Consider the following 16,614-nt stretch of genomic DNA (forward strand, 5'->3'; position numbering starts at 1 on the left):
CTTGTTCTTCACCCTGTGTCTCTATCAAAAAAAAAGTTCTTTACCCTGTGTTGCACGTGTCAAGAAAGCAATACTATTCAGCAAATCAGACGAGATGATAAGGAAAGATCTGTATAGGCCCACCCTGTAAAATATCTATTGTCGTTATGATTGAGATGAATAAAGAATTCAGAACCTGTGCTACCGACACTGGGACACAGGATCTCCAAGAACAAATCACAGAATACAAACATTGAAAACATTGCAACAACCATCTGATTAAAAATGTTATTAAAAACAAAATATTCGTAGAATATTCATCTCGATAAGTTACACAAAGCTGGAGAAAATGACAAATAATTTATTTCTATATATACACTTTAAGATACACGTCACACCAATGTGCATTTTATGCCCTTCAATAAAAAGAGACTGACCCTTCCAATAATTTAACTCGCATCACTCAGATTTGAAGAAACTGACTTTTACAAAGAAGAGACAAGGGGAGAAAATAGAACAAACATGTTTCAGAGAATCAGATGCAATAAATTTACTACTTCCTAAACACAATACACCAATTTCACAAACAATCCCTGCTCACATTACTATCTCTGGCTTCAAAATACTTGCTTTGATCTCTTTGTGGGGCAAAACCACGCCACCATTACTGTAAATTTCATCACACACATGTACATCTTCACCAAGAATGGTCATGTTCTCCACACGGGCCCATTGCCCAACGGTGGAGTGCCAGCCAATGATGCTGCTGGAAATGCAAGCATGCTTCTTGATGCGGACTCCCCGCATTACCGTGCAGCGAGAGAGCCTAACTCCCGACTCAACAACACAACCGGGGCCAATGGCAACATCAGGCCCAATCAGACATCCCTCGCCAATTTTGGCAGTCTCGTCCACTATAACATTTCCCACAATGTGGGGGCCATTGGCCAACTTTGATGGAGAATTCTTTCTCAATGAGTCTAGGTAGAGTCTCAGCCCTGTAATGTAATCCCTCGGTTGTCCAATATCCATCCAAAACCCTGGTAGCACCATAGCATAGAGCTTGTTCTCTGCTGCAATTTTTGGGAAGACCTCTTTCTCAATTGAGGTGGGCCTCAGTTCAATTCGATCAAGAACTGAGGGGTTCAACAAGTAAATTCCAGCATTTATTTTGTTACCAACAAATAATTTTGGCTTCTCTACAAATTTCTCGACTTTTCCAGTAGATTGTTCCATAACCACCACACCATATTTTGATGGCTCATCCACCTAGACAATAAGAAGAAATTATTTGTTATCACCTTTCCCTGCATGTTTCACAATGTCTTCAAGTAAAATATATTTAGAGTGTTACCTTGGTCACCATTATTGAAGCTTCTCCTCCATGGGACTTGTGGAATGCAATCATTTCCTTAAGAGGATATTCACTAATAACATCACTGTTGAGAACAAAAAATGGCTCACCAGAATCATCTAGTAGTTTGTCCCTAGCAAGAGCAAGAGGACCAGCAGTGCCAAGTGGCTCAGTCTCTTGTGAGCACGTGATCTTGATCCCAAGCTTTGTTTCAAAATCCTTCAAGAAGTTCAACATTACCTGCAGAACTTAAGCAACATTAATGTCTGCAGCATTAAATCATCGCTGTACCATAATAGTAAGAAGAAAGGCCATATTCTTTACCTCTGGTTGGTAATTGATAGCCAAAACCACTTCACTGACTCCAATAGCCTTAAGAGCCTCTATCTGATGAAAAATTCAAAAGATATGTCAACTTATATTTATCACACAAACAAACAAGGGAAAGGCAGGTAAGGTGGGGGAAAGGAGGTTGTACAACCACAAGAGGGACTAAGAAAGTAATAAAAGAGAATCTATAGTAATGTTTACAATATATTATAGCGTTTGCTTCTCAATCAAACAAGTTCATGAATGTTATTTAAATTTTGTATTCATTTTCTAAGAAAAATTGGAAAATTTTCACCATCAAACCAAAAAAGAAATGATATTTATATAAAGAATTCAGAATACAAAGTCAGATGTTGAATTTCAAAACTTCAGGACTTCAGGATTATAGGTGGACAAGGAACATGGTGAAAAAATATTCAATGTCATACTTGGTCAACCATTGGAACTTTTCTTAACACTTTCCCCAATTACAAATTTCTCATTAGTAGCTTCTCAATTACAAATTTCAATCATGAAAATCAAAATAATTATTTCTCTAACAAAAAAGCTCACAGAGAATGCACATAATCAACAAAATTATACTAAGGAGAAAGACAGCTGACAACAACGCATTTTCCAATTGATGAACACAGTTGAACATAAACTAATACCTGATGAAGGATCATAGGTTTGTTAGCGAAATCAACAAGCGGCTTAGGGAAACTAAGTGTCAATGGCCTCAACCTTGTTCCAAACCCTCCAACGAGAATAAGTGCCTTCATTGTGATATGCCCCTTGCTTTTCCTATTGATTACACGGTCAGGATGTTAGCAACAGTTTTGAATACAGACTAATAAAGAATGCAAGTCAAAGTTCGGATGGCAGATAAATCCCCATTATCTCCTATACGTATAATATCGCCACAAACAAATACGTGCCTAGAGAACAACCAAAAGCTTCACACAAGTATCATAAGATAAATCATATTGCTGAAAACAGCAAGTAAAAATCCATCCACAAATGATTTAGCTCGAACTATGAAACCGAGACAAATTCCAGCTACGCCAAAGGCCAGAGCTGTCAACAAGGCAACCCGTTTTTTATTTTGTTATTAATCAATAGAGGACATGGAATCTAAACAGGATATATTACCAAAAAAACAACTACTGCTTCAAGTAAATGACGCGGTCTAAAATATTCTTCATTATCTTTCATAGACCAGACCGTTTGAACCATTCTAAATGTCCAAAAAAACATCCTTTCCTTATTTCCTAAAAACCCAACAGACTGTCATACATTTCAAACTCCAGACAATTAGTAAAATGCAGCAACTTCACGGCCAAAAAAAAAATTGAACCCGGACTTTCTAGAACATTCTCGTTTCTACACGCTAATACGAATCTTATTTTGCCATTCTGTTTACTCTTAAAATGATGATTTGAACCAATAAACAACAATTAAGCAGCATCTATATCACAATTTAAAAATTTTAGAAACACGACCCTTATTGGTTGTGTTTGGCTACAAGAATCATAATCCCCAATTAATCCGTTTGCATGTAATAAATATAAGTTCAATTGTGTGCCAAACAAACACAGATCAAAAGAGAAAACACTGTAGTGCGTAATTCAAGCTCAATTGTAAATTTTAGCTACAAAAAATCACAAACCAAAGAAAGAAAACATACAGAGCAGCAATACAGTTACCAGATCTGACAAAATAAGCAAAATGAATTCAAGCAATTCAACATGCAAATCGAAATAAGCTCAAATTCAGCACAAAAAAATCCATAAAAAAACTCGTAAAATACGCACATTCAAAACAACTCAGCGAAAATTCGAACCACATTGCGAATTGAGCTCAAAGCAAAAACTAAAACCATCAGATCCGACGAAAATCGCAACAAAAATCAACATGCAGAATTACCTTTAGATCTCAGCAATTTCGAGTTCAAACTCAGATCCGGACGAGTCACGAAACCACTGAGTCGACTCGGTGAGTTTGAGTTTGAGTTGAAAGACTGGCGCACTAAATTTTTTTTTTTCTTTTTCTTTTTGTTTGGGTTTGCTAAAATACCTCCCTAACGGCCGTTAGTACCGTTCCGTCAGGGAATGGTCTGAGCTGTGAAAAAACTGAAAACTGAAAAGAGAGTTTTGGAGGTTGAGGTCAGAGAAATTGGCTATGGGCTATGGCTATTTATACCCGCGTGAAACTGACATGAGTAACATGGCATTTTGGCGGACTTGAATTAAAAATAAAATTGAATTTTGTTGGAGTGAAGGGTGGGGTTGGCTTTTTTCTTTTTTTTGAGTTGTTAAAAGAAAACGCGGTCAGTTTCACGTTGCCTAAGAGAGAGAGAGAGAGAGAGAGAGTTGGGTAGGGACTAAAAGGCAAGGCTTTGCTTGGAAAAGTGCAGTTTCGGGGTGGTTTCGGGTTTAGGGCTGCTTTTGCGTTTTGTGGATAAAGATAAATTAGTACTACGGATACGGGATATAGAAGGAAAGAGATGAGTAACGGTGGGCCGATGATTGGCTGTCATTGTGCCATTGTTACAGTCATTTGAGAAACCCCTACTTTTTAATAAAATAAAATAAAAAAGGGTTTATTATTATTATTATTATTGTTTTGCTTTTTGTTAATGAGTGCATGAGGAAGTGCATCTTATCATTTTTGGTAATGCAATAATTTTTCTTTAAAAAAAATAATATATAAAAAATTAATGTCAAATTATGCACACATTATATTCTATATTATAAAAAGTTTGGCTTAGAAATTGAGATTTGACCAAGTTGATATCTTGTTTAGTTGCCAAGTTGGTGCACTAAAATGCAACAATTTTTTAGATAGAAACAACAACTTAATTGTTCAAATAAACTTTTTCTCTACTGTTAAGTTTATTAATTCTTTGAATAGTCATAGTATGTATCAAATAAACTATGGTAAAATTACATTTCCTATTTAGCTTAGATTGCAGTGTATAATTTATATATATACACAACCCATTATAATTTTGATTCCGCAATTATTATCTCCAACTCATAAGCGAGTTTATGGATCCCAATTCAAAAGCAAATAATATCTCCAACTTTTTTTTTGATAGATAAAATAGAATTTGAACATATATCATCCACCTTGTGATGATTATTCTTTATCATCAGTTCAAGATCATCATCAATCAATTTTTGATGTAGGCAATATTCAAACCTCATAGTCTTATTCAATGACAAGAAATTTTATTAGTTGATGATTTATGAGGTAGACTAAAATAGAAGAGTAAAAGTTGAGAAAATGAAGCAATAAATTAACAAAGTGAGGGTGATTTTTTTTTTTATAGTGCGATTTATTTCCTATTAGAGTCTCATTTGGAAAAAAAAAAAAAAAGATTTAGTGCAAAGCTATCAATACCTATCAGCTTAAAATTTTCAATGCATTAATCTACATTTTCTCCTTCTTCTTTTTCCCCTCCACGTATCACTATTTTCAATTTTTCTAAATTTAGATTCTAAGAAGTTATATAATTTATATAAACCACCTTCACTAGAAGAGATTCTAAACACCGAGTAATTCTTAGATACTTTTGAAGTACAGAAAATGATACTTCCTTCTCTCATATTCATGGTGGGATCTACTCATTAAATTTATGGTAGGGTCCACCATGAATGTGAAAGGAGAAACCACCATTTCTCCATATTCCAGGAGTACCTAAGAATTTTCACTAAACACTAATAGATCCTTATAAATTATAACTCAATTGCATTTTACTAACTCTTTTAGAAAGCGACTATATTTTAAAGAGTTTTGGGGGAGACTTTTATTTTAGTTTATTTTTCTAAGTTCCTAATGCCCAAAACCATAAATAAAATTCTAGAAAAAACTTTTTTTTAGAGAGACTTTTAATCTATAACATGCGATGATAGCTCTTTTATCATTAGACTAAAATACCAATTAATTTTTGGTATAGGTAAGGATTGAATCCTAAATCTAGACTCTAAAAAATGCTTTAAAAAATTTTTTGCACAACTACCATAAACGGATAAAACCTTAACACCTTATCTATATTATATGAACAAAATATTTTTAATGATTCTGAAGGGTTCAACTCTTAATAGCTAGCCAAAGGCCTTGTAGCAGAATCGACACCTTCCCATGTAAAAAGTGTTTGGCGGTCTAGGGGGAAAAGGGTTCAAGGTATGGGGTTAGTAGCATGTTGTAATTATTTCTCAAAAATAACTCTTAATAGCTAGGGTTGTTCTTAATTTATTATAGTTTAAAAAGAGAATAGACTATTAAGGCAAGTATAATATATATACACACACACAATAGGGTATACTATCTTGGTCCACTTGAGATTTAATTGGTCTAACAAACTAAAACATAAAATTCAGTCTCTATGTAAAGCACAAGCTCTATTACTAGTATATATGAATGCTTAACATATGAAAAATTATTATCTTCACTTTGATAGATTAATATAAACTTTTTTTTTTTGTTGCTAAAAAATTTAATATAAACAAATTAGATTACTATTATAAATGAAGGATTTTGTCAATGGATGACCTAAGGACATTCATTTAGGAAATACATTTAGAAACATTATATTGGAAAGGAAAAGAGTAACTAGTTTTTTTTCTACAGTTTTTTTTTATTTTAATTTTTCATAAAAAATTGTATCAAAACTTTTCTAAAATGGTTTATTAACAAATGTCCTAATGACATCAGTTAAGTAGACCCATATATAATCTGATTAAGGAATGAATTAACGATGAGAAACCCAATGCCATTGAGCTACTTTATGAGTCAAACTTGAGTTCAATTAAAAAAAATTATATGTTTAAGCCTAGTTTATTTATTTATTTAGTTATTTAGTCCTTTGGGATTGTGTATGTGTGTGTGTTGTTTTCTTATACAAGCAGAAGCCATTGAAGACTAAGAAAAGCTTGAATTAGGAATTAGGTTTTAGAAACAACCTAGAGAAATACAATGTATAAAACTTCAAGAATCCTAAAGAATTTCAATTAAAGTTCTAATAAGAAAAAAGAAATTAATGATATCGAAAATCGTCAGTAAGTCACACGGTCCTCACGTGCTCCGAATAGAAAACCTGCACAACACTAAAGCTGAAAACCTTAAGAGAAGTGCCAGTGTGGTACCGGCCAAATACCCTCTGACGGTCAAGTTAGAAAAAATCTCTTATTCACAACTCTAAAGTGCCAGAGTTGGGGGGAATTATGCGTACCTTGATTTATGAGGATTTTGAGGTATTTATAGTAATGTAGGGCCGAAATTTATGCCTTGGTCAAGAAGTTTTTTCCTTCTAGGAGAGTAACTCGGGGATTTTGCGTATCTCTTAGAGCTCTTTTCCTTATAGGAATCTTTTTAATTAGGGTCAAGCGTGTAGCGCAAGAACTCTCCTTATACACGTATGCGTGGAGACCAAGCAAGGTTATGGACAGAGGTTTAATTGACCCCTTCTGCTTACTCCCGTTAGCCTATAGCATCGTCCCCTTTCCAAATTCGTCAGCTTATGGTTAGGGTCGTCAGCTCATGGTTAGGGTCGTCAGCTCTATTATGAAGCTGTAGACTTCGAGATACAATCCCTTGTGGTGAGCAAGCCCAACGATTAAAGAGTCAAGCGTGTTGCGCAAGAACTCTCCTTATACACGTATGCGTGGAGACCAAGCAAGGTTATGGATAGAGGTTTAATTGACCCCTTCGGCTTACTCCAATCAGCCTATAGCATCGTCCCCTTTCCAAATTCGTCAGCTTATGGTTAGGGTCGTTAGCTCATGGTTAGGGTCGTCAGCTCTGTTATGAAGCTATAGACTTCGAGATACAATCCCTCGCGGTGAGCAAGCCCAACGGAATCATTAGGCTCAACATCTTTCTCTTGTCTATCAAATTATCCTTATCAGAAATAAAGGAAAAAGAATCAAAATGATTGAAGAAGGAATGTGAATCCAAGAGAGAGAACTCGAAGATCAACAATGGTGGTGAAACAAGTTGAGTTAGAAAATCAGTGTGGAAAGTACTAAGCTAACTCGGCTCTGATACTATTTTGATATTTGGAATTAGAACCAAATAATGAAAATGCTTAACTGCTTATTGTTGATCCAAAGGGACATATACAACATTGAAAACAGAGGGTATAACTAACATAGACCAGCAGAAAATAACTAAAATAACAAACTCCACTAACCAACTAATTTTAGAATCACACACATCACATGCTTATTTAACAAACTGTGGGGAGTAAAAGGACCCAAATGGGCATATGGGCCTTTGGGCTGTAACAGGGAGGGCCGACCTGCTCCAGGATTAATCTCTATGATTTGGCCCATACGCCGATGGTCCGAGGATATAGCCGAGGGTCCGAGGATATAGCCGAGGACGAGTTTCTCCTCGGACAAACCCTAGAGAATTCAAAGTTTCATTATGAAGGTCAAAGCACAACTCTGGAAAGACTAGTGGTTAAAAGGGGACATCCTGAATCTTCTAGATGCACCAGTATTAAAGAAAATATCAAGAGTAAAGGCTGCCACCTCCGCATTAAAGGCTCTGCACCTACCTCCCTGGCCGCATTAATGGGGAGGTGACCCCTGAACAGTGAGGTGGAAACTTCTAGTCACTGTTCAAAATGTATCAGGGAAGGAAGTATAAAAGAGGGGTAAAGGCCAAAGAAAAGGGGGGGATGAGAAAAACTAAGAAAAAAAATTAAGAAATTGTAATCTTAAAGCAAGAAAGAAAAATACTAAAGAAGTAGTCCTCGGCTCGAGTCCGAGAAGATCCATTGCAATTATTGTTCGTTATTTACTTGTATTTGTTTATAAAAGCCTGTTATCGAGCTCCCAGTACTTCTAACCTAGGTTTCAAGCCCACACTCTACAAATTTTATTGTTTAAGGCTCATTGGGCCTGAGCCCGTGATTGTCTTTGGGTCCAGGTGCAATTGTGCACTTACACAAACTATAAAAACGAATTGTAGCTTTTCTACCTATTAGTAAAACTATGCGATGAATTATGAATAATAAAAAAAAAAGTCTAGGACTACAAAATTTTTCACAACTTCTTGACACAACTGTGACATAACTAAGTGTAATTAGTGAAGAAAAAATAATGGGTCATCAATCCATGTGTAATTGATGGTTAACAACTTACAGTTTGCAATGTTAAAATTATAGCAAAAAAAGTTGTAGAATAATTTGTAGTTCTATAACTATTTTTTGAATAAATTCATGCTCTAGAGATTATGACAATCAATGAGAACTAAATTCATATATTCTGAGCAAAAAAAAAAAACAACCACAAGTCTTCTTTTTTAATTTTTAATAAAAAGCTCAAGTTTGCTACTTTGCTTACAAGCATGCAGAAGATTCCACATGGATAGAAATATATAGAAATAGCAGAATTTTTGTTTTAACGAGAGACCTATAATGAACTGAACTCCAACGCAGATCTAAGTTCCAACATGAATTCCAGCTAATTTATCCCTCGAATATTCTTCTTTTCTTTTCTTTTTTCTTTTTTCTTTTTTTTGACAGAACCCTCGAATATTCTATATTCTTTTTGTATGCTAGAAAATTTGGCACTGAGTGGTTAAATTTCAATAGACATTGTCAAAACAGGTCGTGGTCTAGGTAATAAATTAAAACATCTATGCAACCAACATGACAAAACTATACCCATATATGGAACTTGCATAGAGAACTAATCTTGTTGAACTTTAATTCTCGAATTTTTTTTAATTTGTTCTTAACCAATGAAAGCGTCTCATAAGTCATGCCCAATCTAATTTCCTAGGTGTTGACCAGCCGCATCACCCTCGGGGGTATACAAATCTAATTTGTGTTTCTGTGGGTGCATCAAAATTCGCAAAATTAAAACTACTTTCTAAGTGCATATCGACCCATAATTCACATTCTCCTCCCTAATTAACCGGCCACACATTTTAAAAAGAGAAATAATATGTCCACAATATTTTTACAATATTTTTACAACAAATTTTAAGTGGCAGGTTGTTACTGGTTGTTATTGTTGGGGCAAAAAAGTAATATTAGTGTTAAGTTCAAATTTGAACCAATAATAACTAACCACCTATGATTTGTTGTGAAAATATTGTAAAAATGTTGTGGACGTAGCACCTCTCTTTTAAAAATGGAGAAATTTACTCATTCTTTTCATAATTGTTGTGGTCACTACAGTAAACTCTATTATAAATGTGAGAAAAAAAAAAAGGTACTACTGTTTACTTTTCTTTCTGGATCTAATACAACCTGTGAGCCACTAATCAAACCTGTGGGTACATCAAAGTATGGCATATGTACGTTGCTGTGCAATAATAACATGTTCAATATTAATAGGATTTTTTTTTTAAGTCAGAAAATCTCTAATGTTGGTTTTAAACTAATCTTAGTAAACCATTAGTGTGTCTGTGTATGTGTATGTGTGTGTGTATATATATATATATATATTTTTTTTTTTTGAGAATGTAGTAAACTATTAGTAGATCAGTGAATTTGCACTTTTTTATTTAATTTTTTAACTTTTTCTTTTCCTTGGTTGACGTCCTATAAAATATAAGATGCGAGATTAATCATTAGCTCAGTTAGTACATTTTTTCTTGTCGTAAAATAAAAATGAGATCCGCTTTAAAAAAAAAAAAAATCCATTATTATCTTAATATGTAGAGCTTACATTATAAATTGGAATATTCTCGTATTTATAAAAAGAAAAAAAAAATCAGATATACGATAAATCCGTGAGATGCATGCAAAAGTGCAAATAGCCTAACAAAATATTAACAATTCACACGGGTTGACCTCTTGGTGTGCGCTTTGACAATATAGCAAGGCATAGATTTGGGCGGCCTAAAATTGGAAACCTTACTTTATGACTTATGAGTGTTATTGCTTATTAAACCAAATAGTGAAAGTCAAAGAAATATGATCATTTGAAGCAAAAGCAACAATCAAAGCTTAGCAAACCTTATCAGAACGCATGGGTTCAAAAAGCAGTATAGAGTCTATAGACACCCTTTTATTAATTGGCGTAATGAGGACCAAAAGGCACCCTTTTACTTTCTCTTCGAATTTCTCAATCTTTGAGGAGCAAAAGACACCAAAGCATTGTTTCTCTACGGGGTTGGCCCCTCATAACAAGTGGATCAAGTTTTCGGCATAGATGATAGAACACAACTTCTGCTACCACATGGAAAGTATAGTAGGGGAAAGGATTTCTCATTGAATGGTTATGCCTTATATGCATTCATCCTCTCACATACTATGATACCCATACATCTAAAGTCATATTGTGAGATACTTATAGGTATTAGGAATATATTTAATTTCCAAATAAGGCAATTAGATAAGAACTAGCGTGGAACGAAATATAACTTGTCACATTATATTTTAAAACTTGGAAATGAGGTAATAGACTGATAGTATAAGAATTTACAAATATAATCGAAGTGTAAAAAATTGTTGCAATTACATTGATTTAAACTAGCAAGATAACAACCGGAACTTAATAACAAGTGTCATAGAAAATTGAGGATGAAGCTCCACATGGAAACAATGATCTTCAATAACCAGCGAAACCTTAGACAAGTTACTTCTCGATTCAGCAAAAAACTAAAGGACTCATTTCAAAAAGTGAACACAAACATCTAAGCCAATCACATTTCACTTGTCAATCTCTAGTTTGGGATTCATTGTAATGCATTAATATTGCAAGTATGCAGTTCAATTTATCGTAGTTGTTACACTTTTATTTATGTAGTATTGTTGACAATTTGCATAGATTCATAAATTGTTTGTTTCCTTAGTTGTTTAATTTGTAGATAAGTAGAATAGAAGTCCTCTTATTAGAGTGAAATGAGTGATGAATCCATAATCCACATCCTATAATAAAGCCCATCCACGCATATTAGAAATTGTATCAATATTAAAATTGAAATATGTACAAACAAGAGGTGAGAAGTGAGATGCATATCGCTGCCTGATATTATTACTTCCACGTGTATAGATTTCAAAGATTTTTCCTTGTATTTATTTAATGAATTTTTTTCATTTTTTTTCGTTTCTTGTGGTTGGGATTGGGCGGCTCTGGCAACTGGAATAATGTTGGTAGAGTCAGTTGAAAATCTACCCATATGGCTTGTTTATGATCATATGTTGCTTTTCGAAAATTTATGGTAACTATTGTTTTGAGTATCAATGACAACAAATAAATGGTGAGATAGTAATAGTTAACCAGCTTAGATTCTGAAAGATAATGATTTATAGCAGTGATGGAAATGTAATTAATTTTCAGATAATGTCACCTTCAGTCCTGCGAAGCATGAATGTATTATATTTTTTGATCAACAGCCAGGGCTGTCAACTATATCAATATAATGCTTGTTGAAACAACTATGACTACTCTGAATTAGTCTGACCATCAATTGATTGTGTTGGTGGCTTTTCTTCCTATTTCACCTGTCTTTGCAAGTTCCTTCTTTAAGTACAATCTAAACTCAGTTTGTATCATTTACCAAACATAGGTCACAAATCACAATGATCATTCCTAAGTGACCATATACATTATCAAAAAATAAAGAAAGAAGATAGCTAATTAAGAAAATTTGAAAATAGCTTGCTCATCTTATGCAAATCAAAATTTAAACAAAATAAAAAGGAATAAGAATAAGAACAAAATTGTGAATTACAAAAACAAATATACTTTTGTCTAAAAGAAGTTCTCTTAGAGAACAGTAATACAGTATACTTTTGTTGGAAGGAAGAATGTAATAGAACAATTTAGGAAGGGAATAAAAATAATAATATTCTCCTAACCCCCCCCCCCCCAAAAAAAAGCTTTGATAAATTGTGTATATATATATATATATTTTTTTTTTTTTCTTTTTCTTTTTCTTTTTCTTTTTTGAGGAAAAGATAAAGTGTGTGTGTGTATATATATATACACATTAATTAAAGGTAATTACAACGACAACCTCTTGTTAATGTCAAGAGTACTCATTACTCATTAGTGTCATATTAGAAAAACTTAAATTTATTGGCTTCTTTGGCTTAATGATTAATTTAGGTTAAAGTATATACATTTCTAGAAGATAGTTATATGAGTTGGCTTAAAAAATAAGTCAATTTATAAACTTAAACAAAAGGTCCTTAATTGTAAACATAACATTATGGCTCAAAAAACGACAAAAAATTAATATTATAATCGCATGGTATAAAAAGACTATAATTTTTTGCTCAGCTATTCATTTGAAACTTTTTTTCCCTTTTCTTTTTTACATAAATTCCTAATATCTATATTATAGAGAAATTGTTAAAGGGCGTTTGCTCATTCTAAGCACGTTAATCAACATAATGGAACAACATCTATCTATGTTAAGATAACACATAAAATCATGTTTAAATGTTTGTTGAACAAAAAATCAAACAATTCTTTTTATTAGTGAGTTAAACACAAACTCTGTAGATTTTGAATCCACCACCTCACTCCTTCACTCCATTTTTTATGGCGGGAAGATATGTCATTTTAGTTAGTGCTTATTGACATAACAATAAATATCAATTACACATATAAATGGTAATAATATATAAGTTTAGCATATTAAGTAAAATGTAAATTATGTTGTTCATTAAAATAAAAATAAAAAGATGTAAATTATGTGACTTAAATGATTTGACTCTAAATGCCATTTCATGCATTACAAATCTTACATGTCCTTTTTGTTCCATTACTATGATAGTTCTCTTTCTCTTTTATATTTCTCTTGAAAATTATAAGAACTCAAGCTATAGACTTCCATTGTCATTACTCGTTCTCGTTAAGGGGAAAATATCATTTTCAAAGAAAAATAATTAAAAAAGCAAAAAGCCTCTAACAATTCACACGTTTTTCAAATTCAAGAGAAAAAAATTCAAAAATTTCATTCTTTCATAAAAAAAATATTTCTATATAAACCATGTGATGTTTGGTAGATTAGTCAGCAAGCATTTTGCTTAAAGTTTTTCGACAGTCAAAGAGGGGATCCGTTTAGTTTTGTTGCTTTCGACAAAGAGAAATATTAGTTTTAGCATTAACAAGTCTAATATATCAATTGGATATTTAATTTTTAAGGTGGCCTTGATGGATAGCTTGCCTATCGTGGGCCGAGGTTGAATTAGAAGACTTTTAGGCCTAACTTTCCATCATTACCTAACCTTTTTTATAGCCCAAAAGAAACAAGATACATGTTTTAGATTATATCAAAACAAGGACGAGCCACCTTTTCCAACGAGATTGCAACCTAACAACCACTTATAGTTGCCTAATTCCAATTAGTTTTTCTTAATTTATTTACCTTGACCAATCATTACTACTTTTACATTGCTAATGGAATATTCGATATATCAAGATTTCAAAGTTGTTATGCTTAGAGCATTCTCATCAACTGTTTCATAAAAAATGTCATTTTAACATATTAAAAGTCTACTTTATTATTTTACTACTTTATCATTTTACTACATTATTTTACAATATCTCATTCATTAGATGTTTTATCCTTCAATTCTATACATTGAAATAATATTTACTATACATTAAAATAATATATTATCTCCTCCCTATTATCAACAATAACAACGGCACAACCACCATTGCCGCAATACCGGCTACCAACAACCACTGCCGCAACAACACCGACAACCACCACTGGCACAAACTAACATCCACCAACGCCACCTTAAAAAAAAACACAACAAATCACCAAAACCCACCACCATAAACCCAGTGAAACACCAAGACCCACCACCATTCACATAGAAAAATATCAAGAACCACCCTAAAAACCCATACCAAACCAACCAAATCACCACCATATCATCGCCAAACATCACAGGATTCACAACAAACCACCAAACCCACGATCAACCATCGCCAAGTATCGCAACAAACCAAAAAACTCCGAATATCAACCAAAACCCATTGATCCAAATCATGATCAACCACTGACCCAAACCACAAAACGCACAAAATCAACCAAAACCCACTAACCCAAACCTCAATCCCACAACCATCAAACCACCACCATGCGAAGTACTAGACAACCAAACAGAGAGAAGAGAGAAACAAACCAAGCGCTGGAGCGAAATCGGGTATGAAAAATGAAAGAGCGCATAAACGAAAAATGAAAGAAAAGCATGAGATCGGGTATGAACAAACCAAGCGCTGGAGCGAGATCGGGAGAAGATTGGAAATCTTGACGGTGAGAGAGCATTTTGGTCCGGTCAAGAAAGAAGACGAGCAACAAAGAGAGTGGAGAGAGAGATGCGTATAAACGGAGAGAGATATCTGATGGGAGGAGAGAGAAAAGTCAATAAATTAAGCCAAAATATTTTTGGCATTGATGTCTGTACCGTCTCATATTTGAGACGGTACCATAGCGGTGTGATATAATTTTTGAGATATGGAATACCTGATGAGAATTGGTTTTGGGTATTTGGTGTGCCAAATGCCAAATATTTGGCATTTGGCACACCTAATGAGAATGTTGTTAGAGCATTCTTATCAAAGATGCTATAAGTGCTAAAATGTTATTTTTAGCATCTGAAAGCACAAAATGCTGCTCCATCAAACATGCTATATCCTAAAATATTTTTCATCTTGCTACAATACACTCTCATTTTTTAAAGCATACTATAGCAAGGTGTTATCATTTTTTAATATTTTTCTTTCTCTCTCTTTAGACTATCATTCTCACTCTCACTCTCTCATTTTCGTTCTCTCTCATCTCTCTTTCTCAGATTCTCCCTCTTGTGGGTTTGATGGGTCTCGATGACTGCAAGTGGGTCGTGGGTCTAACAGTGGTGGGTCCGACTACGAGTGGAGGTTTGCTTGATGGGTCTCGATGGATCCAGTAGCGATGGGTTGCTAGGTTGCTTGATGGGTCTCGGTGGTGCCGTAGTTGGTTGTGTCATGGGTTGAGGTTGGTGGTTGGGGTTGGTTAAGATTGTGGGTTGAGATTGGTTGAGGCCGTGGGTTTGTGTCGTGGGTTGAAGTTGGTTGAGGTTGCGGTTTTGTGGGGGGTTCAGATCGGGTTTGAGATTCAAATCGAGGTTGCTAGGGCGGTGGGTTTTGGCTGTGGGCGATGGTGGCAGTAGGTGTTGGCAGTGGCAGTGGGTTTGTTCGTAGTGAAAGAGATGTGAATGAGAATAAAAAAATAGGTGTAAATGCACTTTTAGTTTTTATATTTTGGCTTTTTTTATTTTTTATTTTAGTCCCTACATTTTAATTTCACCACTTTTAGTCCCTAAATCAATTAACACGTGTTATTTTGGTTTTTCCGTCAATCAACGGACGGAAATATCAGAGGTGGCTAACGAAGGACTTAAATATTATTAAAAATCCACATCACCCATGACACATCAACTTATAACTTAAAAAAATTAATTTATTAATTTTAACTAAATAAAAATGATAGGCCAAAAATGTATTAACCACTTGTGATGAATTAATTAACTAATTAGTCAAGTTTATTAATTAATCAAATTAACATACAAGAATGCGTAGTAGCACAAACAAATCACTAATAAACTAAAGTGCAATGGAAAATAAATTGAAACGGTGATTTGTTTACGAATTGGGAAAACCAATACGGCAAAAACCCCACCAAGTGATTTTAAGGTCACCACTCCCGAGAATCCACTATTATTAAAACAAGTGGTTACAAGTAAAGGAATCCCAGTACCTTATACCAACCTACAGTTAAACCCTTGCCCCAATACTCAATTAGACTTGTTTAGTAGTGACAATCTCTCCTTTGAATGCACAGCTCCCAGTACGTGACTAACCAATTGCGCAGATCCCAGTACGCGACTTCAATCACCAACTAGAGAAAGAATTTGGCTGCAAAGTTCTTGGCTGCAAAGTTCTTCTGTTCTTCAACACATGGAGATCATGAAGTTGCTTGGTCACAAAACCCTATGGTGT

At 34.1% G+C, this 16,614-nt stretch overlaps 1 protein-coding gene across 1 annotated transcript; it reads right to left on the bottom strand.

Moving 5' to 3' along the window:
• Positions 1-237: 237 nt before the first annotated feature.
• LOC142640434 (mannose-1-phosphate guanylyltransferase 1) lies at positions 238-4,061 on the bottom strand. Its single transcript, XM_075814532.1, has 5 exons — positions 3,569-4,061; positions 2,314-2,446; positions 1,658-1,720; positions 1,334-1,573; positions 238-1,248 (listed from the first exon to the last, which is right to left on the bottom strand). The coding sequence occupies exons 2-5, from the start codon at positions 2,422-2,424 to the stop codon at positions 577-579; spliced, it is 1,086 nt and encodes a 361-aa protein (XP_075670647.1). The 5' UTR covers positions 2,425-2,446; positions 3,569-4,061; the 3' UTR covers positions 238-576.
• Between the last annotated feature and the right edge of the window lie 12,553 nt (positions 4,062-16,614).

Source organism: Castanea sativa, chromosome 6 (assembly GCF_040712315.1).
Source record: "Castanea sativa cultivar Marrone di Chiusa Pesio chromosome 6, ASM4071231v1".
In the NCBI taxonomy this organism is placed as follows: Eukaryota; Viridiplantae; Streptophyta; class Magnoliopsida; order Fagales; family Fagaceae; genus Castanea; species Castanea sativa.

What these genes read in the sequence shown, in the direction of transcription:
- LOC142640434 (XM_075814532.1), bottom strand. Translation starts at nt 2,424, where the DNA reads ATGAAGGCACTTATTCTCGTTGGAGGGTTTGGAACAAGGTTGAGGCCA. An exon ending in AACCTATGATCCTTCATCAG is followed by an intron (nt 1,721 to 2,313) that starts GTATTAGTTTAT and finishes ATTTTTCATCAG; the next exon opens with ATAGAGGCTCTTAAGGCTAT. An exon ending in CTTCAATAATGGTGACCAAG is followed by an intron (nt 1,249 to 1,333) that starts GTAACACTCTAA and finishes CTTATTGTCTAG; the next exon opens with GTGGATGAGCCATCAAAATA.